Source organism: Bufo gargarizans, chromosome 1 (assembly GCF_014858855.1).
Source record: "Bufo gargarizans isolate SCDJY-AF-19 chromosome 1, ASM1485885v1, whole genome shotgun sequence".
In the NCBI taxonomy this organism is placed as follows: domain Eukaryota; kingdom Metazoa; phylum Chordata; class Amphibia; order Anura; family Bufonidae; genus Bufo; species Bufo gargarizans.
In genome coordinates, this window is record NC_058080.1 from 274,981,846 (window position 1) to 275,006,607 (window position 24,762).

The 24,762-nt window shown below is 41.3% G+C and overlaps 1 protein-coding gene across 1 annotated transcript; it reads left to right on the forward strand.

Annotated features, from left to right (window-relative positions):
• Positions 1 to 21,772: 21,772 nt before the first annotated feature.
• LOC122926113 (alveolar macrophage chemotactic factor-like) lies at positions 21,773 to 23,090 on the forward strand. The gene is made up of 4 exons (XM_044277500.1): positions 21,773 to 21,933; positions 22,129 to 22,261; positions 22,559 to 22,654; positions 22,956 to 23,090. The coding sequence occupies exons 1-4, from the start codon at positions 21,867 to 21,869 to the stop codon at positions 22,981 to 22,983; spliced, it is 324 nt and encodes a 107-aa protein (XP_044133435.1). The 5' UTR covers positions 21,773 to 21,866; the 3' UTR covers positions 22,984 to 23,090.
• Positions 23,091 to 24,762: the final 1,672 nt, after the last annotated feature.

Below are 24,762 nucleotides of genomic sequence, written 5' to 3' on the forward strand. Positions count from 1 at the left end.
ATTTTTTGAGGTTGATACACTCAGGCCTTTCCCAAATTATTACTACAGGAAGTGTAATGCCTTATCCATACAATCAGTGTTTGGTCAGTCATTTCCATTAGTGATTTTGAGCCAAAACCATGAGTGTAGCCTCCACAGACATAAGGTATAAGGTAAAGATCTGTACCTGCTCTATGTTTAGAGTCACACCTGGTTTTGGTTTACAATCACAGATGGACTTTACTGACTAAACACTGATGTGTGAATGAGGTATAAGGCATAAGAGGCTGATAATCTGTAGTCTGTAGCTACTCACTTGACTCTTGTGTTAGTTTTTTGGTGAGTTGGATGGCTGTGACAAGGACTTCATTACTATGTCAGAGTAGCATCTAGGTTGTAATAGAGTCTGTCTGGTTGAATTTCCTCAGTACCATTGACTGAAGGAATTCAGAAAACATGAGTGTGACAAAGTCTCCATCAAAGAGGCCTCTAAATAACAATAGACAACCTTCAGGCTTTCAGACTGAACCTCTTTAGGTCTTTGAATAGTATAGTGCTGTAGACACACACAATATGTAATGGGGGAGGTTTCTAAAGAAACAAGCAGGCAAAGCAAACCATATGTCTAAGTCCATATAGGACAGAAAAAAATGAATGTAGGAGGGGCTAGATGTTCTTATATAGTTCCGGGTGCTTTACTTAATTAGTGGTTAATTTGATTAATTAAAACTAACACTGTCCCTAGCAAATTAGCACTTGCCATGTCTCTCTCTGTGCTCAGCTCACAGGACAATGGTGGAGACCACGTGGGATGAGGGTGAGAATGAGGGATGTGACATCACAGGGACTAGCTATTTGTGGATTAGCTGGCTGCACAGCATTATGGATGCTCTATCATTCCTGGGCTTCTTACTTTCACTTTGTAACACGTGCAGCTGCCATTTTAGGAAAAGTGTTTAGTTACCACGAAGTGTGAGGAAATTCAGATTTGTTGCGAATCAAAGTTTTCCTAAACTTCGGACTGAATTCTGCTTAAAATGTTTCGCTTTGCACAACACTAGTTTCCAATGCTCTCATAGCAGTGAATGGGAGCTAAGGAAACCGTACAGCAAACTCTGTCAACTGTGGGCTGGTGATTACTGAGTTATTCCCATCTCATGGCCAACATTGGACAATCCCTTTAAGGTAGCTATTGCAATTAGATGAAATCAGCCTATAGTGGCAGGACTATGGGGGTTTAATGGCTTTCACTAGAAGGCAGATGTCAATGGAAAATGGGACGGGCATGTTGGATTTCAACATGCCTGATGTTTTGTTTTCATGGAAATAATTTGATACCATAGGGTCCAGCAGTGGCCTAATACCCACTTTCTTATGAAAATGGGGGGAGTCATTAGTAATAGTTGTCAGGTTGAGCATAGACAAGGTCACTATGCTTTGCAAAAATCAGCAATTCTGGCTAGAAGAAACTTATGTTTTGAGCTTGGAGATTGTTGTGCACAAGACAGTCAAGCTTAGCAAAGATCATTGCCAGCAAGGTTAGCAATACCTTGATAAAAGAAAGACACCTGTGGTTGGTGCTACTCACAATCTGTAATTTTTAGACAGTGTCGCAACATGCAGACTGATCTGTAGGCAGCCGTGTTTCTATTCTGAATCTATGGTCCTTAGGCTACACGAACATGTCCATATCCTGTGTTGAGATCCTAAGACCCCAGATCTGCAGAATTCGGATTCCTGCTGCGTGCATTTCACATTTTCTACTAGAAGTATCTTTTTTTGTCTGCAAAACTGATAAGTATAGGACATATTCTATATTTTACAGAATGGTAATGCAATGAGCAGGATACGGGGTATACACACTGATGCCAAATTATACAATGACTGGGTCAGGAGTAGATGATAGTCTATGTTTTGCAGTTGTTCGCGACGCCAATTGCAGCATGCACAGGGTACTATCACAGGGCCCTCTCAAAGTGTTATAACGCAAGTCCCAGGTTAGGAATGCCAGAGTGGCGTGATTGCCTATAATGTCTCTATAGGAGATGATAATTGTGTCAATGGTGTCTCCTACCTGGGTACAGCTGGACTCCTGGCTCACTTGCAATAAATTGAGTGTAGTGATAGTATGAGTAATAGAGTGATTTTGCAGCAGAAATTGATGTCCAGACCTTTAGATGAAGTTCAAACTTGGCTTTACTGAAGATAACTTTCATCCAAGCAATGTACAGCTTTGGTCCCAGCAGGCTTTGGCAATGGTTGGCAGGAATGAATCATCTGCTCTATCAAACTGGAGCTTGCTGGAAAGAATGTCTGCTTAGTAGCTCTAATACTGTGGCAGGAATTTGGCTTCTGCTCTTCTCTATATCTTCTGCTCTTTAGGGACTGACTAGCTAAGGAGGAATATGGCTTATCCTTGGTCTCTGGACTTGACTCACAGTTATATTCCCAGGGGATGCTTTCTTCCTGGAACTGGAGTTTGTCTGCTTGCTTGTCATCCAGCTGAGGCTGCAGGGCTCAGTCTGGGTATATGATCAATGTCAGCCGAGACAAGATCCTGGCTTTCTTCCCTATGCAGGGGGACTCCTGAAGACTAACACACAGCTTTCCCCAATAGGGGTGGCTGGCACACACTCACCTAACTTCCTTCCCTCCCCATGCTGCAGGATGTGGGAGCAGTCCACACCTCCACAGAAGAAGGGGGGGGGGGGGCAAAGCTGGAATGAACCATTCCAGCCTAGATGTACTAAACTGAAACTAATTCCTTACAATCCATTGCTGCCACCTGCTGGTGAACATGGAAAATGACAAGGAAACTCACATTTAACAAAGTTTTTCCTGCACAGTTGTGAAGACATGAGCAAAATCATATCAGATGACAATGTAAAGGCTCTTAGGACATAGTAGCAGGGTAGAGGAGTGTAGTAACACAACTTTGGGCTGTTACAGTTACATGGATGTATTGTTTGCAGACCCATAGAAATGAATGGGTCTGTGTCATGTGCACATAGGCTTATACAAAGACCAGTCATTAAGGGTAATGATTAAAGGTATTGTCTCCTAAAAACATTCCTGTCCAAATACTCTATTAGGACATACAGACATCTTGCTCTACTTTGCTCCTCCTCTATAATGTTTACAGCCTGGTATTATTAAGGCCTATCCTCAGGATAGATAATCAATATCAGATTAGTGGGGGGTAATCACCTTTTTGGAAAGCCGCTGGCACCCGAGACATGATGGTAGATGGAAGAGGGCTCCATCCACTCTGTAGTGGCTGTACGGGTATACTGGAGTTCCCATTCAAGTGGATTGTGGAAAATCCCTTTTAAGGCTCTATCTACACTTCATTTGAATTCCATGTATACATTTTATTATGTAACATGCCCATAGAGCTCTTTCGCCAGACATAAGTCTAAAGAGTGTCCCATAGGGTATGCAGCTGGCAGGTATACATTTTTTAAATTGAAAAAGTGTAGTTGACTAATGCAAGTAGAGTGAGTTCTTAGCAGTTATTTCGACATGGGTGTAATCCACAATGGAATGATTCTCAGATATTTATTTTGGCTCTTATTGTGCATAATGAAGTTTATAGTATGAGTAGGAAGACTAATAATGAAAATGGAAGCAGATCAACATATCCCCTGGAGTAACCAGCGAAACTGCAAATCCTATGTTAGGGTGTATATATAGTTTTCTTAAAGGGGTTTTCCAGTTTTTTTTATAAAAGTCTTATGCATAGGCAGGGGCAGACTTGGCATTTTTGGGTCAAATTTCCAGCCTGGGCCGCTTCTCCGGTGTAGCTCATGACATCACTCTGACACTAGCCACATATTATCATAGGACTGGGATGACAGGTAGGTGGAGGTGGGCACCTGCCTAGGGCTCCACCCTCATTTTGGGTAGGCGGGGTGCTGTTTTCTTGGAATAAAAAAAATATATTTCATTTGTGGTTATCTGCGCACCAACCCTGTATTTTCAATCTCACTCAACATTCCCCTTCTGATTGCCAGCAGGCCGAAGCTCTACAGTCAGAGGTTGTCCTGCGCTGTCTGTACATCTCTCCATCGGTGTTCTAGAAGCTGAATTTGCCAGTGTTCTTCTCCTTCATGGCCCTACCCCTTTTCCATGTATGCATGCTGAACCACGGTCCTAACAAAATTTATTCTTTACTAAAAATGTCATGTTTCTGCACTTCCTGTCACTTCCTTCTCTCCTGCCCGCACTGATCACACTGGTGTCTGGCACAATAGATAGGCATTTATTAGTAATATATCACATTATGACCTCATAGACACTGTTTTATCATGTATTATATCACTCAGTAATATATTGTGTTATATTGCGAGTCAAAATTAACTGATTTCAATAGATAGCCACCGCTGCCTATTAGAAGACAGACCGCAGTCACAACATGGACCTGCTTCTGGTGCTGAAGGGCAGTCTCTGCCTACAGACATGATCCACGTGACCCTCTGCACCCAACTGCGTTTTCATTGCTGTCTGCGCAGAGACCTGGGAGCAGCTAACAGACAGTTCAACTAACGCTATCTGCTTATCAGCCTTCTGTGGACTGTGCCTGTGCTGTACACACAACATCACTCCGTCATTGATATAGTAAAATCATGTGCTACTCTGGCACAGCAGCCCAGGCCGCCGCATGGAATAGCCGTAGAGACCAGTAAAAGGAACTTTCTGTTGGCGCTGCTGTCTCAGAAATTATCTCAGAGGGTTGACTTCATATTAGTTCCATTTAATAAATGTGTTTAAAAATGACGCATTTCGGGACTGGACTAGTCACTTCCTCAGGTAATATACACTGAAATGCCAAGTGGAGTAGTAGACAAAAGTGTCCACATACAGGGCTTGTCTATAGGTGGGTCAGGAATCAATCAGGTATAAAGGTCACATATTGCTTTTAAAAGTCATCATATAGCCATATGTCATGCATAAAACAAACTAATAAATAGATAACATATTAATGGTATATGAATGATTGATAGAAGTCCACAAACATCAAAGTCACATTCATATACAGGGAGTGCAGAATTATTAGGCAAGTTGTATTTTTGAGGATTAATTTTATTATTGAACAACAACCATGTTCTCAATGAACCAAAAAAACTCATTAATATCAAAGCTGAATATTTTTGGAAGCAGTTTTTAGTTTGTTTTTAGTTTTAGCTATTTTAGGGGGATATCTGTGTGTGCAGGTGACTATTACTGTGCATAATTATTAGGCAACTTAACAAAAAACAAATATATACCCATTTCAATTATTTATTTTTACCAGTGAAACCAATATAACATCTCAACATTCACAAATATACATTTCTGACATTCAAAAACAAAACAAAAACAAATCAGTGACCAATATAGCCACCTTTCTTTGCAAGGACACTCAAAAGCCTGCCATCCATGGATTCTGTCAGTGTTTTGATCTGTTCACCATCAACATTGCGTGCAGCAGCAACCACAGCCTCCCAGACACTGTTCAGAGAGGTGTACGGTTTTCCATCCTTGTAAATCTCACATTTGATGATGGACCACAGGTTCTCAATAGGGTTCAGATCAGGTGAACAAGGAGGCCATGTCATTAGTTTTTCTTCTTTTATACCCTTTCTTGCCAGCCACGCTGTGGAGTACTTGGACGCGTGTGATGGAGCATTGTCCTGCATGAAAATTATGTTTTTCTTGAAGGATGCAGACTTCTTCCTGTACCACTGCTTGAAGAAGGTGTCTTCCAGAAACTGGCAGTAGGACTGGAAGTTGAGCTTGACTCCATCCTCAACCCGAAAAGGCCCCACAAGCTCATCTTTGATGATACCAGCCCAAACCAGTACTCCACCTCCACCTTGCTGGCGTCTGAGTCGGACTGGAGCTCTCTGCCCTTTACCAATCCAGCCACGGGCCCATCCATCTGGCCCATCAAGACTCACTCTCATTTCATCAGTCCATAAAACCTTTGAAAAATTAGTCTTGAGATATTTCTTGGCCCAGTCTTGACGTTTCAGCTTGTGTGTCTTGTTCAGTGGTGGTCGTCTTTCAGCCTTTCTTACCTTGGCCATGTCTCTGAGTATTGCACACCTTGCGCTTTTGGGCACTCCAGTGATGTTGCAGCTCTGAAATATGGCCAAACTGGTGGCAAGTGGCATCTTGGCAGCTGCACGCTTGACTTTTCTCAGTTCATGGGCAGTTATTTTGCGCCTTGGTTTTTCCACACGCTTCTTGCGACCCTGTTGACTATTTTGAATGAAACGCTTGATTGTTTGATGATCACGCTTCAGAAGCTTTGCAATTTTAAGAGTGCTGCATCCCTCTGCAAGATATCTCACTATTTTTGACTTTTCTGAGCCTGTCAAGTCCTTCTTTTGACCCATTTTGCTAAAGAAAAGGAAGTTGCCTAATAATTATGCACACCTGATATAGGGTGTTGACGTCATTAGACCACACCCCTTCTCATTACAGAGATGCACATCACCTAATATGCTTAATTGGTAGTAGGCTTTCGAGCCTATACAGCTTGGAGTAAGACAACATGCATAAAGAGGATGATGTGGTCAAAATACTCATTTGCCTAATAATTCTGCACTCCCTGTAATGACATGGCCTCCTTGTTCACCTGATCTGAACCCCATTGAGAACCTGTGGTCCATCATCAGCAGAAACTTTTCTGAAATACAAGCACTGACTCCATATATGGACATACAGGGCGGGACACAGGAAGAGGCTGACATGGAGGTAAGTAGAAGTGTTTATTATATTTTTTTTAATACCCGACTGTTACTGCCATGGGGGAGCGGGAGGCACCTGATACTGGCACCTGGGGGGGGAGCGGGAGGCACTTGATACTGGCACATGGGGGGAGGGGGGTTGGCACCTGATGCTGGCACCTGGGGGGAGGGGGGTTGGCACCTGATACTGGCACCTGGGGGGGAGAGAGGCACCTGATACTGGTACATGGGGGGGGGGACGGGTTGGCGCCTGATACTGGCACATGGGGAGGGGGGATGGAGAGAGGCACTTGATACTGGCACTTTATTTGTGGGGGGGGGGGGGTGGCACTATGATACTGGGACATGGGGAGGAGGAGAGAGGCACTTGATACTGGCATGTGGGGGGGGGAAGGGTTGGCACTTGATACTGGCACATGGGGGGAGAGAGGCACTTGATTCTGGGACATGGGGGGGAGAGGCACTTGATACTGCCACTTTTTTTTGGGGGGGGGGGGGTGGCACTATGATACTGGGACATGGGGGGGAAGAGAGAGGCACTTTATTACTCCCCCATGGTATGACCCCCTAGTAGCAGCACCAGCCTCTCCCTGCTCTGCTATCCCTCTGCCCCTTCTCCAAATCCTTATTATGAAATCTTTCTCATTAGGATAAAGCAAAACATCAGCTCTGCCGAGCCCCAGGCCAAAGTGTGGTCCGAGACCCCCAAGGGCCAAGTAACTGTAAGTGTTCATGTAAAATATGTTTGTTATACACATATAGCCTACACTGTGCCACACAATATACAGTATACCGCTACACTGTGCCCCACAATATACAGTATACCTCTACACTGTGCCAAAGAAGTGGGGTTTACACAGGAGGAGGGAGGTGCGAAGTGCACTCGGGGGCCCTTACAAATATTTGCTGTGGGGCCCAGTCACTTCTAGTTACGCCCCTGATCCCTATAGCTACATCCTACCTACACTTCCTTTCTCTATTTTCCGTATAGTTGGTGTTGTAGTGTGTGTGCTTTATGGTAGCTGAAATTAATGGGAATCTCCTAGAATGTTACAGTCTTGTGAAAAGTATGGAGTACAGCATCCTCCCCCAGAGACCAAGAGAGATCCATACAAAGCCTTATCTGCATATATAGTGTTAAGGTGCCCATATATAAAAGAGCAAAGTCAGCAGACTAACTTATGTGTATGGGGATGTGCCGACTACCCTGACAGATGATGGCAGAAGAAAGAAGAATAAAAAAAGGCTGAATTTCTACACTCCTGACTGTCTGTTCTCACAGGAGATAAACCATCACTAGAGGTGTCTGGCAGCTTACTCACCATTACTCACTAAGACATGTACAGTATGTGTGTATAATGAATGAGGGGGGGGGGGGGTGTCACAAGGAAATGCTGTTCATTAGATGGCTATTGAATTAATATGGGCTGTTTTACTATCCCATCTTCTAAAGGCTCTTAGTAAAACAATACAGCTTTTATTAACGTACCTACCTCCTAATAACAAAGGAGATGATTTTCTTTTCTTGCATGAACAGTCACATAAAACAAATGAAAAAAAGTAGAAATGAAGCTAATGTAAGGTAAAAATCACAACTTAAATTTTTAACTAGTACATTCGAAAATAATGTACTAAATACAGATACAATGAAGAACACAAATGTTCAGCACAGAAAAGTATATTTGCCTCTAGAGACCTGCTGTGCACCAAAACAGCAGGCTACAAGCACATATGGGTGTTTACAAAAAGGGGAGAAAAAGTTTAAAATATACTGGGGTGCATTTTTTCCTTTAACCCTTTGTGAAAGTGAAAAATTGGGGTCTACTATTAGTTTTTCATTTTTAGAAATGTGTGCTTTGAAATCCTTTCTCTTGTATTTTTGCCTTCTGTGAGACACCTGTTTGCTGAAAAGTACACTTTCCACCACTTAAAATGTTCGCACGAGGGTGCTCTTTCTGAAATGGGGTAACTTGTTGGGGTTTTTCATTTCTGGGGACCTCAGGAAATTTATTTATTGCGACATGGCATCTCAAATACATGTTTGCCAATTCAGGTCAGCAAAATCCATATTTAGCTGTTTGACTCTAGAGCCCTGCCATGCGCCCATACATCATTTGAGCACATATGGGGTGTTGGCGTATTCAAGGGAAAATGGGGATTAAAATGTGGGGTGCATTTTGTCCAGTTACCCCTTGTGAAAGTGAAAAATTTGTGCGTAAAGCAACTTTTTCTGAAATTAGATTTCCTTTTTTACAGCCAAACGTTTCCTAATTCTGTGAAAATCCAGATGGGTCAAAGTGCTCACTACACACCTTGAAATATTCCTTGAGGAGTGCAGTTTCTGGAATGGGGTCACTTTTTGGGGGTTTTCACTGTAGGGCCACCTCAGGGTGTCTTCACATGAGAGATAGCTCCCAATTACCATTCCAGCTAAATCCGCTCTCCTAACTCCATATGGTGCTCCTTCCACTCTGAAGCCTGCTGTGCGCCCATACATTATTTTTTAGCACATATGGGATGGTGGCGTACTCAGAGGGAAATTAATTCTGCGTTTCCTAATTCTGTGAATCGCCCGATAGGTCAAAGTGCTCACTACACACCTTGAAATATTCCTTGAGGGGTGTAGTTTCCAGAATTGGGTCACTTTTTTAGGGGTTACCACTCTAGGTGTAACCATCAATTGCAAGATGGCGCCTTTCAATTATTCCGGTGAAATCTGCCTTCCAGAAGCCATTTGGTGCTCCTTTCCTTCTGACCCCTGTGGTACACCCATATAGCAGTATATATGCACATATGGGGTATTGCTGTAATCAGGAGAAAATGGGCAATAAATTAAAGGGTACATTTTCTCCAGTCCCTCCTTTTGAAAGTGGAAAATTTGGGTGTATCTTCCATTTTTCTGAAACAAAAATGAATTTTTAATTTTCACAACCAATTCCATGAATCACCTTTGAGGACAAAGTTCTCACTACACATCTTGAAATATTCCTTGAGGGGTGTAGTTTCCAGAATGTGGTCACTTTTTGGGCGTTTCCACTCTAGGGGTACCTCGGGTGTCTTCATATGCAACATAGCTCCCAAAAGCCAATCCTGCAAAATCTGTCCTCCAAAAGCCCTATGGCGCTACTTCCCTTTTGAACCCTGTCATGCACCAATACATCATTTTTTTTAACAGATATAGGGTGTTGACATATTCGGGGAAAATGGGGAACAAAATGTGGGGTGCATTTTGTCCTGTTACCCATTGTGAAAGTGAAAAATGAGGGTGTAAAGCAACTTTTTCTGGAAAAAAATTTAATTTTTCATTTTCACAGCCAATCGTTTCTTAATTCTGTGAAATGCTTAATGGGTCAAAGTGCTCACTACACACTTTGAAATATTCCTTTAGGGGTGTAGTTTCCGGAATGGGGTCACTTTTTGGGGGTTTCCACTGTAAGGCCACCTCAGGGTGTCTTTATATGCGACATAGCTCCCAATTACCATTCCAGCTAAATTTGCTCTCCAAAAGCCATATGGTGCTCCTTCCACTTTGAAGCATGCTGTGCACCCATACATCAGTTTTTGAGCACACAAAGGGTGTTTCTGTAAACTCCCGATTCAGGGTAATAGATTTTGAGTTTTGTTTGGCTGTTAACCCTTGATGTGTTGCAGAAAAGATATATACAATTTTAAAATCTGCTAAAAAAAGTTAAATTTTGAATTTCCATTCCCATTTTCTTTTAATTCTTGTGGGGCACCTAAAGGGTTAACCAAGTTTGTAAAATCAGTTTTGAATACCTTGAGGGGTATAGTTTCTAAAATGGGGGTATTAATGGGTGGTTTTAATATATAAGCCCCAGAAAGTGACTTCATAACTGAACTGGTCCTGAACAAATTGGGGTTTGGATATGTTCTTAAAAATTTTAAGATTTGCTTCTAAACTTCTAAGCCTTCTAACGTCCCCAAAAAATAAAATGTCATTTTCAAAATGATCCGAACATGAAGTAGACATATGAGGAATGTAAAGTAATAACTATTTTTGGAGTTATTACTATCTATTATAAAAGAAGAGAAATTGAAATTTGCTAATTTTTCAAGATTTATAAATAAAAATTTTTTTTTTTTTACTCAATTTTACCACTGTTATGAAGTACAATATGTGATGAGAAAACACTCTCAGAATGGCCTGGATAAGTAAAAGTGTTTTAAAGTTATTACCACATAATGTGACACACGTCAGATTTGCTAAAAATTGCCTGGTCTTTAAAGTGAACAATGGCAGGGTCCTGAAGGGGTTAAAGGTTTCTCTCTGGGAATTAAGAAAATAAATTTTACAGAGAATACTTAAATATTACTTTATTATTAATATATTCACAAATACCTTACATTAGTTATGATGGCTTGTTTTGACTGGGGAGCAATCATTTAGAGAGAAAAAAAAGGCCACCGTCCTATTAGTACATACAAAACCTGTCCTAATCACACAGCAGGACAATAAGCTAAAGAGCTGCCTCATCCTCCTCTCTGCTCTGCTTGTCAGGGATTATGATCCTGAATACAGATGATAAGATCTACAGTTGAATCTCTGTAGGAATGGAGCTCAAAAGGACAGCGGCCATTTTATTTTCCCTGATGATTTCTCCCAAGACAAAACGAGTCATTATAACTAACGAAAGGTATTTGGTATTATATTCATAATTAAGTAATATTTAAGTATTTTCATTTTCTTAATTCCTGGAGAACCCTTCTAAATATCATGGTGCAGAGCACATGTAATGGACACGCCATAACCAAACATTTCAAGGAACATCATCTGGGAGACATCTTTACCTTTTCGGTAAAGGCAATATTTATTGCAGGTAAAGAAGGTTGCATGCTTGTCGTTACAACATGAGACAAGCAACAAAAGTAATATTAATATGACAGCAATAAACACGTTATCAAAATTGCTAACAATCTTACTCAGATATATTGTGTTATGTATAAATAATGTGTTATGAATGAGGGATAGTGAGAATCCCATATAAAGGATAGTAAGAGGAGTTGTCCGGTATTTAGAAAAAAAAAGAACAACTAAATAAAAGAGAACAAAACAGCAAATTAAAAATGTAAACATAAAAAGAACAGGGTTATGATTCCATTTACGGTAGATTGTGCTTTTTTTCAATGCATGTAGCATGGACATCAGATTTTAGAACACGGGTTCAACCAGACCCCTCTCTTCTCTACACATTCTGTATTACATTGCTTTTACCTTTATCTCATCTGTCCTGACATGTTTGTGGTTAATGATGTCATTGAAAATGTTACTAAAGCGATCCATCCATAATCCTGACAATGAAGCTTGACAGGTATGTCTTTTAAGTACCATATTTCCTCATATCTTTAAAGGTAAAGAACCGTGAATAAAATAAAAAGTGTACGCAGAGTGCACCATAATGAATCCTTTATGCCTGCTGTATTAACTATATCTTATTCATGTTTATAAACAATTTTTTTCGGTAGAGTCACATTATAATGACAACTGGCTAATATGCAGAGTAACCGATGTGTGCACTACAGACAACAGCTGGACGGGCTAGGAGTGACTCAAAAAGGTCCCAGTAGGTTGTCACAGATATGTGGAGCCATGCTGAGTGCATCTCAAAGCTGCTGGAGGGTGGGTGGGGGAGCATACATAGAGCGAACACAATGATTAAGGTGGTCCCACAGATGCTCAATTGGGTTCAAGTCTGGGGAATTAGGGGACCAGGGTAGTACATGGAAGTCTTGGTCATGCTCTTCCAACCAATGTCAGACATTCTAGCAATGTGACATGTCTCATTGTCTTGCTGTAAGATCCCACCTGCCCCAAGAGAGACAATCAGCATGTATTGGTATATGTGACATGTAAAGATGGATTTATACCTAAATCAATTGAGAGTGCCTTCCACATGGATGAGTGGCCACAGAGAATTCTATGAAAACGTCCCCCAGATTATAACGCTACCACCACCCGCTTGTATTCTACCAGCAGTGGTTGCAGGGTGTTAGTTCTCTGATGTTTCTCACTTGTGATGCCAACATCCATCCATTTGCTGAAGCACAAAATGTGACTCATCAGAGAAGGCAATCCTTTGCCAATCAGTGGGTGTCCAATTCTGATACCGCTGTGAAAATTGAAGCCTTCTCTGCCAATGCAAAATGTTGGCAGAGGTGCAGCGACCCATCTGTCTGCTTTGGCCATATGCAGTAGGGTTCGCTGAACTGTAGCATGTTGGTCTTCTGTCACGCACCTTCATAGCTGACGTTCACCTCTCACATCAATGGCACGTGGGGATCCAGAGTGTCGAAGTCACTTATTCACAATGGTGCCATTTGTCCACACATGATACACTTTCACTGCACAATTTCAGAAGTACTGCCACCCTTTGCCTGAAAGTCAGTAATCATCACCTTTTGAACTCTGATAATTTGCCCCTTTTACTCATGATAGAAGCGAGGGATATGTGTGCAGACAGCCTATCACACACCTTATGTACCCACCAAACCAGCTCATGACTTCCTATATGAGCTACGTAATGCTGACATGAAAAGTAGGAAGTGGTCGTAATAATGTGACTCGACTGTAACTCACAATCACTGATGTCAAACACATTGACTATGTAAATAAGGCCTTAAACCTCATGCATATGATCATATTTTTCATCAGTATGCTATCTGCACTTTTTGCCGATAGCACACTAACTCATTCGTTTCTGTGGGGCAATGCATCCATATTTTTTATGGATCCATGTAGCGTTGTTTAAATTATAGAACATCTCATTCCTTTCTGTATTGTGGTCTAGAGTAGCCCTTTCTGTTGATTGGAGTGAGAAAAATATGGTGTCTGTATTTTGCGATCCACTGTTTGAGTACAGAAATACGTACATGGCCAAGTGCATGAGGTCTAATGCCTTTCTTTACAAATCAATCAGTGATTTAGGCCTCTTGCCCACGATCGTATGCCCTCCCAGATATATGGTCCATAGATTGTAATCTATGATGCTGTGCGCTCCCGTGCGCACGATCAATGCCGCTTTTGGACATATAGCCAGCTCACGGACCATATATCTCAGAGGGCATACGGTCCTGGGCAAGAGGCCTTAGTCACTGTTTGATCAGTGATTGACAGTGAGCCAAAACCAGATGAAGGTCAAAAACAGAACAGTTGCAAATCTTTCCTTTATACATGTGTAGGCTTCGTTCCTGTTTTTGGTTCACAATCACTGATGGAAATCACTGACCAAACACTGATCAAACCACAGACTTGAAAATCAGGCCTAGAAGTGACCATTGATGACCAGTATGTTACAAATACTTTAGACTTCAAATGGTCAAAATTGATAACCGGAAGACATAGCAATTGCTATCATCGGTCTGGATAAACTTATTCATCATCACTTCTGGATCACCCCATGTACTTTATACAGCTAAATTACACTGCCTGTCCCAAAAAAAAGTTGCCACCAAAAAAATCCTTTAGCTTTGATTACGGCACGCATTCGCTGTGGCATTGTTTCAATAAGCTTCTGCAATGTCACAAGATTTATTTCCATCCAGTGTTGCATTAATTTTTCACCAAGATCTTGCATTCATGATGGTAGAGTCTGACTGCTGCGCAAAACCTTCTCCAGCACATCCCGAAGATTCTCAATGGGGTTAAGGTCTGGACTCTATTTAGCCAATCCATGTGTGAAAATGATGTCTCATGCTCCCTGAACCACTCTTTCACAATTTGAGCCCGATGAATCCTGGCATTGTCATGACCAGGGCCGTTTGAAGGAATTTGGGGGCCCCAAGCAAAATAGACATGGAGGCCCCCCCCCCCTCCACACCTTACGCATGCAAAGCCTACAGGAACCACAGTATAGCCATACAGTTTAAGTTCACCCACACTTTATATAAATAAAAAAGGAGGTTTACAGTGCAAATACTGCTGTTGCATTTAATGTGCATGAAATTTGAACAGTGCCATCCACAGATCCCCCTCCCCTAAACAGTGCCATCCACAGATCCCCCCTAAACAGTGCCATCCACAGATCTCCCCCCTAAACAGTGCCATCCACAGATCCCCCCTAAACAGTGCCATCCACAGATCCCCCTAAACAGTGCCATCCACAGATCCCCCTCCCCTAAACAGTGCCATCCACAGATCCCCCTAAACAGTGCCATCCACAGATCCCCCCTCCCTAAACAGTGCCATCCACAGATCTCCCCCCTAAACAGTGCCACCCACAGATCCCCCCTCCCCTAAACAGTGCCATCCACAGATCTCCCCCCTAAACAGTGCCATACACAGATCCCTCCTCCCCTAAACAGTGCCATCCACAGATCCCTCCTCCCCTAAACAGTGCCATCCACAGATCTCCCCCCTAAACAGTGCCATCCACAGATCCCCCCTAAACAATGCCATCCACAGATCCCCACTAAACAGTGCCTTCCACAGATCCCCCCTCCCCTAAACAGTGCCATGATGAAACTGTTTAGGGGAGGGGGGATCTGTGGATGGCACTGTTTAGGGGGGATCAGTGGATGGCACTGTTTAGGGGGGAGATCTGTGGATGGCACTGTTTAGGGGAGGGGGGATCTGTGGATGGCACTGTAGGGGGATCTGTGGATGGAGCTGCCATCCACAGATCCCCCTACAGTGCCATCCACAAATCCCCCTCCCCGACACTCACAGCAGTATATTTATAAACTAATCAGTAACTACTTTAACTTTAATCATTGCTCATTGCTGAGCTCTTTACTTGGATTATTTGGATATCTTACTTTGTCTTAGCTCTGGTAACAGCAGGCAGTGCAGGCGGCGCTCACTCACTGACATCACGCGCCTGCGCCGCCTAGTGGGAGGAGCAGGCGCGTGACGTCGGTCAGTGAGTGAGCGCCGCCTGCACTGCCTGCTATTACCGGAGCTAAGACAAAGTAAGATATCCAAATAATCCAAGTAAAGAGCTCAGCAATGAGCAATGATTAAAGTTAAAGTAGTTACTGATTAGTTTGTTTATAAATATACTGCTGTGAGCGGCGTGGCCCTGTATATTCTAACCCCAGGAAAGCGTCCCCGTCACCATGGGAACGCCTGGGGGTTAGAATATACCATCGGGCATCGGCTCTGCTTGGCCCCGGGCCAGCTCGGGGCCCCAAGCAATTGCTTGTTTTGCCTGTTGGGTAGCGACGGGCCTGTTGTCATCTTGGAATATGTCCGTGCCATCAGGGAAGAAAAAAATCCATTGATGGAATAACCTGGTCATTCAGTATGTTCAGGTAGCCAGCTGACCTCATTCTTGGAGCACATAATGTTGCTGAACCTAGACCTGACCAACTGCAGCAACCCCAGATCATAGCACTGGGGCCACAGGCTTGTACAGTAGGCACTAGGCATGATGGGTGCATCACTTCATCTGCCTCTCTTCTTACCCTGATGCGCCCATCACTCTGGAACAGGGTAAATCTGGACTCATCAGACCACACAAACTTCTTCCATTGCTCCAGAGTCCAATCTTTATGCTTCCTAGCAAATTGAAGCCTTTTTTCCTGGTTTGCCTCCCTGATTAGTGGTTTTCTTATGGTTACACAGCTGTTTAGTCCCAATCCCTTGAGTTCCCTTTGCATTGTGCATGTGGAAATGCCCTTACTTTCACTATTAAATCTAGCCTACTGTTGTTTTTCTTCAATTTGATTTCACTAAACGTTTAAGTGATCGCCAATCACGATCATTCAGTATTTTTTCCCCGTCACATTTCTTCCTCGAATACGATGGGTCCCCACTATCCTTCCAGTTTTTAATAATGCTTTAGACAGTTCTTAACCCAGCTTTAACAGTTTCTGCAGTCTCCTTAGATGTTTTCTCTGCTTGATGCATGCCAATGATTTGACCCTTTACAAACAGACTAACATCTTTTCCACAACCATGAGATGTGTCTTTCAACATGGTTGTTTAAGAAATGAGAAACAACTCATTGCACCAGTTGGGGTTAAATAACTTATCGCCAGCTGAAAGATAATCGCCCATGCAGTAATTATCCAATAGGAGGCTCATACCTATTTGCTTAGTTAAATCCAGGTGGCGACTTTTTTTTTTTAGACAGGCAGTGTAGTTTACCCTCAGGGAACATACATTACATACGGTATACTATTTGGTTTGTCTGCTAATGCTGAGACTTTGAGATTTTTGAAAGTTCATCAAAAATATAATTGCATGGTATGTATTTTCATTAGCTTACATGTATGTAATAAAGAAATTGCCTTAGGCTGCGTTCACACGGGCGAGATTTCCGCGCGGGTGCAATGCAGTAGGTGAACGCATTGCACCTGCACTGAATCCTGACCCATTCATTTCAATGGGGCTGTGTACATGAGCATTTTTTTTCATGCATCACTTCTGCAATGCTTTAAAATCGCAGCATGTTCTATATTCTGCGTTTTTCACGCAGCCCTGGCTCCATAGAAGTGAATGGGGCTGCGTTAATAACGCATTGCATCTGCAAGCAAGTGCGGATGCGATGCGTTTTTCACTGATGGTTGCTAGGAGATGTTGTTTGTAAACCTTCAGTTTTTTATCACGCGCGTGAAAAATGCATCAAAACGCATTGCACCCGCGCGGAAAAAAATGAACAACTAAACGCAATTGCAGCCAAAACTGACTGAACTTGCTTGCAAAATGGTGCGAGTTTAACTGAACGCACCCTGAACGCATCCGGACCAAATCTGTCACGCTCGTGTGAACTCAGCCTTAAAGGGAATATATCGCCAGTTTTGTGCTGCCCTATGGCGCACATTGACCATGAAGAAAATGCTGGGTCACCTTCTTGCATTACTTCAGACACTTTCTTGAAATCACTAATGAGCAACTCCCCAGCTCATGATCTGTACTGAGCAGACTCTAGAGTTGGAACTGGTCAATATAAATAAATGACCCAGCATTTTTATCAGTGTCTTTGTCACCTCTGATAGGACAGCATGACAATGCGGACAGAGTCCTTTTAACAAATCTCCCCTGTGTGAACATATCCTTAGAAAGTTGGCTGATGCTTTTCTTCTGTTTCAATGGTTTTTATTGGTTTATCATCAATCAAAGGCAATATTTATTGCAGGTAAAGAAGGTTGCATGCGTGTCTTTACAACATGAGACAAGCAACAAAAGTAATATTAATATGACAGCAATAAACAGGTGCTAACAATCTTCCTCAGATATATTGTGTTATGTATAAATAATGTGTTATGAATGAGGGATAGTGAGAATCCCATATAAAGGATAGTAAGAGGAGTTGTCCGGTATTTAGAAGGAAAAAAAAGAACAACTAAATAAAAGAACGAAACAGCAGATTAAAAATGTAAACATAAAAAGAACAGGGTTATGATTCCATTTACGGTAGATTGTGCTTTTTTTCAATGCATGTAGCATGGACATCAGATTTTAGAACACGGGTTCAACCAGACCCCTCTCTTCTCTACACATTCTGTATTACATTGCTTTTACCTTTTTCTCATCTGTCCTGACATGTTTGTGGTTAATGATGTGATTGAAAATGTTACTAAAGCGATCCAGCCATAATCCTGACAATGAAGCTTGACAGGTATGTCTTTTAAGTACCATATTTCCTCATATCTTTAAAGGTAAAGAACCGTGAATAAAATAAAAAGTGTATGCCGAGTGCACCATAATGAATCCTTTATGCCTTCTGTATTAACTATATCTTATTCATGTTTATAAACAAGTTTTCCAGGCTTCTGATATTGATGTATACGTCGTAAATATCCAATGAGAGAGGATCTAACAACTCCACCCCCACCGATCAGCTGTTCCCTACAGCCTCTGGCCCTGTAAGTAGCTCTGTGAATGGAACCAGAAGCACAACTTCATTTCAAAGTTTAGTGGCTGTGTCGGGTTACTGCAGCTTAGCTTCCATTCACTTCAATGGGAGATGGACTGCAGTGACCCAGCATGGCCACTACTCTTTGAATGGAGATCATCTTCCCGTTCCATTCACATCACCAGATGTCTGCAGAGAACAGCTGATCAGTGGGGATGGAGCTGTTGGACCCTCTCTGATCAGATATTAATGACCTATCCAAAGGCAAAGTCATCAATATCAGGAGCCCAGAAAACCCCTTTAGGATGCATTATGGAGGAAATTAGCTTTTGGTTAAAAAGAATATTTTGCAAAAGGTTTAAGAATTGATACAATCCTTTATATATTTTAAAACATATTTGATAATACATTAATAACTCCAATGCAATTGCTTGGTAATAAAAAAAAAATGCAATTATTAAAGTTCAAAGTGAGGTTTCAACCATGAGGAGCATTTTTTGGGTAAATTTTTTTATTTTTATTTCAGTATGCTGTGAGTGTGACGTTTATTTCAGGCATTTTTGTCTAAAGAGGAAAAAACATCTGAATAAACATCCAATCAAAATGTGTGAATAGAAATACAAAACCCCTAAAATCACATGTAGAAGTTGCCAGAATTTCCTATCATTTTTACAAACTCCCTCATCCCCCAAAGAAAAGAAAAACAGCACACTTTGGTGGGGGAGGACTATGAAAACTGGGGTAGAATTTCTAGACAAAAGTGTTTAGTGCCAAATGTACCAAACAGCATGTGACGTAAATTTGGTGTTCCTTTCACTGACTTCAAAAAGTCCCATCAGGATACATTATCACCTCTGTGTGAAAACAGCAGACATGAGCAATTTTATTGTAAACAAATTGGAGTCAACCAGAATTTTGCATGAGAGTGCAAAAGAATATGAGTCCTAGGAGACCTCAGTGCCATACACAAATGTTCAAGCTAATTGGAGAACGTTCAATTTGGGTGCAATCAATTTAGACCAAAAGTCAACCTAATCGAACACGAATAAAATTTTTAGTGATTCGCTCACCTCTATTAGAAAGTCTAAAGTCTGTATTACACAGGCGATTGTAATCGCCTGTTTACTAGTGGAGGAGATCGCTGCTATTACATGCAGCGATCTCCCCCGCAGCATGGAGAGGAGCGATCACTATGCCACTGCTGGTCCCCCTACCGTCTCGTCCCCCTGCCGCCAGCAAGCGCTGATTTTTAAGCGTGCTTAAAATTTTTAATTGCACGATAAACGAGCATGAATCATTGTCGGGCAATCGGCAGCAGTATTACACTGCAAGATGATCGCTAATGAGCGTTCATGCGAACGTTCGTTAGTGATTATCAGCCTAAAAATCGGCAAGTGTAATACAGCCTTAGGCTACATTCACACGACCATAGTATTTTACGGATCCACAAACTGCGTATCTGAAAAACACGGATACCAGCCCATGTGCGTTCTGCAGATTGCGGACCACACATGGCCGCCGCTACCATAGCAAATGGCAATGCAATTGCGTACAAGTATAGGACATGCTCTATCTTTTTTGAGGGGCTGCAGAGCGGAACTACGGTGTGCTGTCCACATCTTTTGCAGCCCCATTGAAATTAATGGGTCCGCACTCGTTCTGCAAAATTGCGGAACGGATTTGGACTCATTCATACGGTCTTGTGTTGCCTTAACCCTGGGTTCAGACCTGAGCGTTTCTGAGACGCGCGTTTTAGTCGCGCGTTTTTATGCGCGTTCTTTGCAATAGTAAACGCGCGTTTGACGCGCGTTTGTGTAATTGACTGCAGTGTTGTCCAATGATTCTATGGGCCAAAACGCGCGACAAACGCCCAAGAAAAAGCTCAAGAACTTGTTTATGCGTCGGGCGTTTTACAGCGCGTTCAAACGCGCTGTAAAACGCTCAAGTGTGAACCAGGGCCATAGGGAAGCATTGGTTTTCACGTGTTGAGCGTTTTACAGTGCGTTTGAACGCGCTGTAAAACGCTCAGGTGTGAACTTAGGGTAAGGCTAGGTTTGCATGTAATTTTTTTGTGCCATTTTCCTGAACTTACGTGTTTTAGCTGCGTCTTTTGCACCTGAATTTTTTTGCTGAAGTTCTATGCAAAATATGAAACTCAGAACACATAAGTGTTTTTGCTACTAGTATTTTTGTTCATTAAGTGGATTATTTTATTTAATTTTTAGATTTGCTTCTTTTAAGAAATACAGCATACTGTTTTTTTTTTTGCGTTGTGGCCGTACCTTCCCTAAGAGGTAAAAACACCATGAAGAAACCGCTGTGTGCAAAAAATGCCCCAAAAACCGAAGTAAAAAATGCAGATTTTGATTTGATTTTTTTTATTGGTAAACGAATAGGAGAGCCAAATTCATGTGTGCAAGGTTTGTAAAGGTGCACCAGATTTATCATCCAGCATCAGCTACTGTGATACATTTGGCTCAATTGCCTAGTCTAAGGGGGTATTGTATCAATTATGAACCTATTTGCGCTCCTTTCTTTTAAATTGTCTGTCATGGGTTGGGTTCTTTGTTGTTGTTTGGGTGACAAATTTACAAGATTTTTCAGACAATTTGTTTAATTTATCGTATAAAAAACTGATGGATTTTTCAGTCTAATCCTATATATTACAGAGGCTCTGTAAGTTTGTATGCCACTCGGTCATTTTAAAAGTCACAATGATAAAGCTGGTAAAATGTAACTCTGCTCACAAACATCTGCCCACCCCTTAGTAAAAGCCAAATGACTACCCCATCGACAACATAGACAAAATCACTCCACATTCCTATTGCAGGGTACTTGATACATTATTCTCTACGTTTGCACTGACTATTTATTAGTATATCTGCCCTGCAGTACATTAGAGAGTGGTATACTGTAATTTATTTTACAGTGATTATGTTTTATTAACCTAAATTGTAAACTAAAGGAAAATTGTACTGATTCCTTGTGGCATACAGAATCAGAAAAGTGATAAAACTGACTACAAAAGTATACATTAAATCCATAATTATTTTCATTAGTAATTCTGAAGTGTATGGGGCACATAAAGAGAAAAGAAAATATACTGTTTTGGGAATAAATCTGCCAAACACGGGACTGGAGTGTTTCCTTAGGTTGGGATTCCCCCAAAGCAATTGCATGAGCAGCAGGACACTCTTATTTATTCTGTTTGGAAGGGTTTGGAAATTCCTATGATGCAATCTCTCTCCGGTCTCCACAGAATAAAAGAGCTCAGTAGCAGGTTTATGAGACAGAGTTAAAAGCCACAGCTCATACGAAAGGAAGAACATTCCTAACCATGAGAGCAAGCATGAACGTCCTTTGTTTCCTGACTGTCTGCCTGACTTACATAGCCCTTTCAGAAGGTAAGAGCTGACTCACAAAGATAAGAAGAACAGCCAGATCTTGACCTAAAATGAAAAATTTAAATGACTGCAATATAAATTACTAATAGTTTATATACTGTAGGATTCATCGGTGTAAATTACTAATAGTTTATATACTGTAGGATTCATCGGTGTTGTGGAATGCATATTAACTCATCTCTCTTTTCATTACAGGAATGGCATTAAAGAGGGCTGGAGAGCTTAGATGTCAGTGCGTGAAATTGGAGAGCACAGAGATACCTAGAAGGCAAATCCTGAACTTTGAAATTATCCTTAAAGGGCCGCACTGCAAGAATTTGGAAGTCATGTAAGTACAGGTTATTGCTATGTTCATTTATCTATGTGATGCCCATAGAAATAAATTAGGCTATATTCACAGGGTCGAGACATGCACTAAGCAAAACTCTTATTTCTGGATTTGCACACAGACTAGCTCCATTGTAAATCAATGGCGTTGATCCACTCTTTAATCTGGGCATGTTATACCATGTAAAATATGGAAATGTGAATTGCTTTAATAATCTCTATACTGTTTACATAGATTTGTATTTGCACCGATTATTCCTTTCCGTATCTTTATTTTAATTCTTGTCTCCATCCATAGTGCCACTGTGAAAACTGGTAAATCAACTAGTCAAGAAATATGTTTAGATCCCACTGCCCCGTGGGTCAAGCGGAGGATTGACAGAATTTTGGATTCGTAAGTGTGAATTTTTACAAAATTACATAAATGATTACCTTTGTCTAAAAAATGTATAAATTGCAAAGACCATGAAACTCAGTACCAGGTACAGCAAAGTATACGTATGTGCTGCAGTGCCTTGAAAGACATCTAAGGGGGCACAGCGCATGTTCTTCTGATTGATGGGTGGACCAAGGATCAGACCCTCAGCAATCAAATGTTAATGGCTTTTTCTAAGAATAGGCTATCAATATGTACTGTATTCTCATGTTATAAATGTGGAACCAATATTTACCATTATTTTCATTTTCCAATTCAGATCCAAGACTCCATCATCTACCAGATGAGCTCTGCAATAAGTCTACTGGTGAATGGAGTGAAGGCTTAAAAAAAAAAGGTGAAATATGGCCTGGACAGAGACATTTATCTCAAGAACTGACTCAACTGTCCACATCAAAACCCTTTTACACAATTGTGAGAACTGAAATGGAAGGACATATGATAATAACAACCTACCTTACATAGTCTTGTGGCTTCCACAGTGCTAAATATACATTCTACCTTCTTTGGTGTATTATGGTAGGAATTATGTAATTCATAGAAACCAGGTCTTATCTTTCAACAGTATATCACAGAAATCAGAAATGTTTTAATTTCTTCCAATGGAAATATGAAGTATTTTTATATGCTACATATAGTAACACATCATTTTTTTTTGTATTGTTATTTTTCGTAACAGAACATTTGTAAAATATTTGGACAATTACATTATTTAAACATTGCAATATTAAAATGACTGTAAATGTAAAATATCTGTACATTGAGATGTAGTCTGTATATTATAATCTGCCTAATCTTTTGTAATTTGTAAATATTTTTAAATCGAATGCAGTAATTATTTAAAATTTTTATGTATTTATATTTTTTATTCATTATGATCTCCTGAATATTTGTTTAATAAAATATTTTAAATTAAAATTGTTATCTGAGATTTATTTTTAAATCTACTTCGAAATAAACTTGAGAAATGGATAAATAGCCTAAAGAAAATCTTGAACGATATCACAAAACTGAATAGTTGATCCTAATTGATAAGCTCTATTATTCACTTTGGTTTTAGGAAAATGCAAATTGAGTTTTATTTGGGTACTTTCACACTTGCGGCAGGATGGATCCGACAGGCTGTTCACCCTGTCGGATCCGTCCTTCCGCTGTTTCGCCGTGCCGCCGGACCGCCGCTCCGTCCCCATTGACTATAATAGGGGACGGGTGCGGCGCTCCAGCGCAGTATGGCAGTGTGCGGCGAAAGGCGGCCGGACTAAAAGTCCTGCATGTCTGGCTTTTTAGTCCGGCGGGCTCTGACCGCGAACTTCCGTACTGCGCCAGAGCGTCGCCCCATCCCCATTATTGTCAATGGGGACGGAGCGCCGGTCCGGCGGCACGGCGAAACGACGGATCCGACAGGGTGAACAGCCTGTCGGATCCGTCCTACCGCAAGTGTGAAAGTAGCCTTAACTGAAAACAACTAAAGTTTTTTTTATTAAATTGTATCATTAGAAAATGATATACAGTATAATGTTTTAAATTCCATTTTTACTGTTATTTATATGTGTCTATCTATATTTAAAAAATCTAAAATATTGTAGTTTCACACTGACTAATACACAATGCAGATCACTTCTCAGTTTTGCTGCGTAGATTGGCAAAAGATCACATAGTAAGTCTGGAAAAAAGATAAAAGCTTATTTAGTTACATCTCATCACCACTAGTAGATAGCAGCTATATTGTCCTGCTGAAAACCAAGATAAGGTACAATATAAAAATAAACACTATACACTACACCAGGGCTTTTAAATTCATATTTTTTTTTTACTGAGGTCTCACTTTAGAGACAGGGGTGTAACTACCAGTGGCTATGAGGCCCACGTCAAGAGGGGGCCAAGTGGGGATTGTCCTCTCTTTTACTGGGGGTGATAACTTGGTCAGGACTCTACCCTCTAAAGAAACTATTTTGAGCAAATGAGGCAGTGGAAAAATGGCCCAAGGGTCATTGAAAAGGGTTTAGACTGAAACCCTTCTGTCCTGTGTGGGGGGCCTGGTTAGATCCTTGCTATAGGGCCCTTAC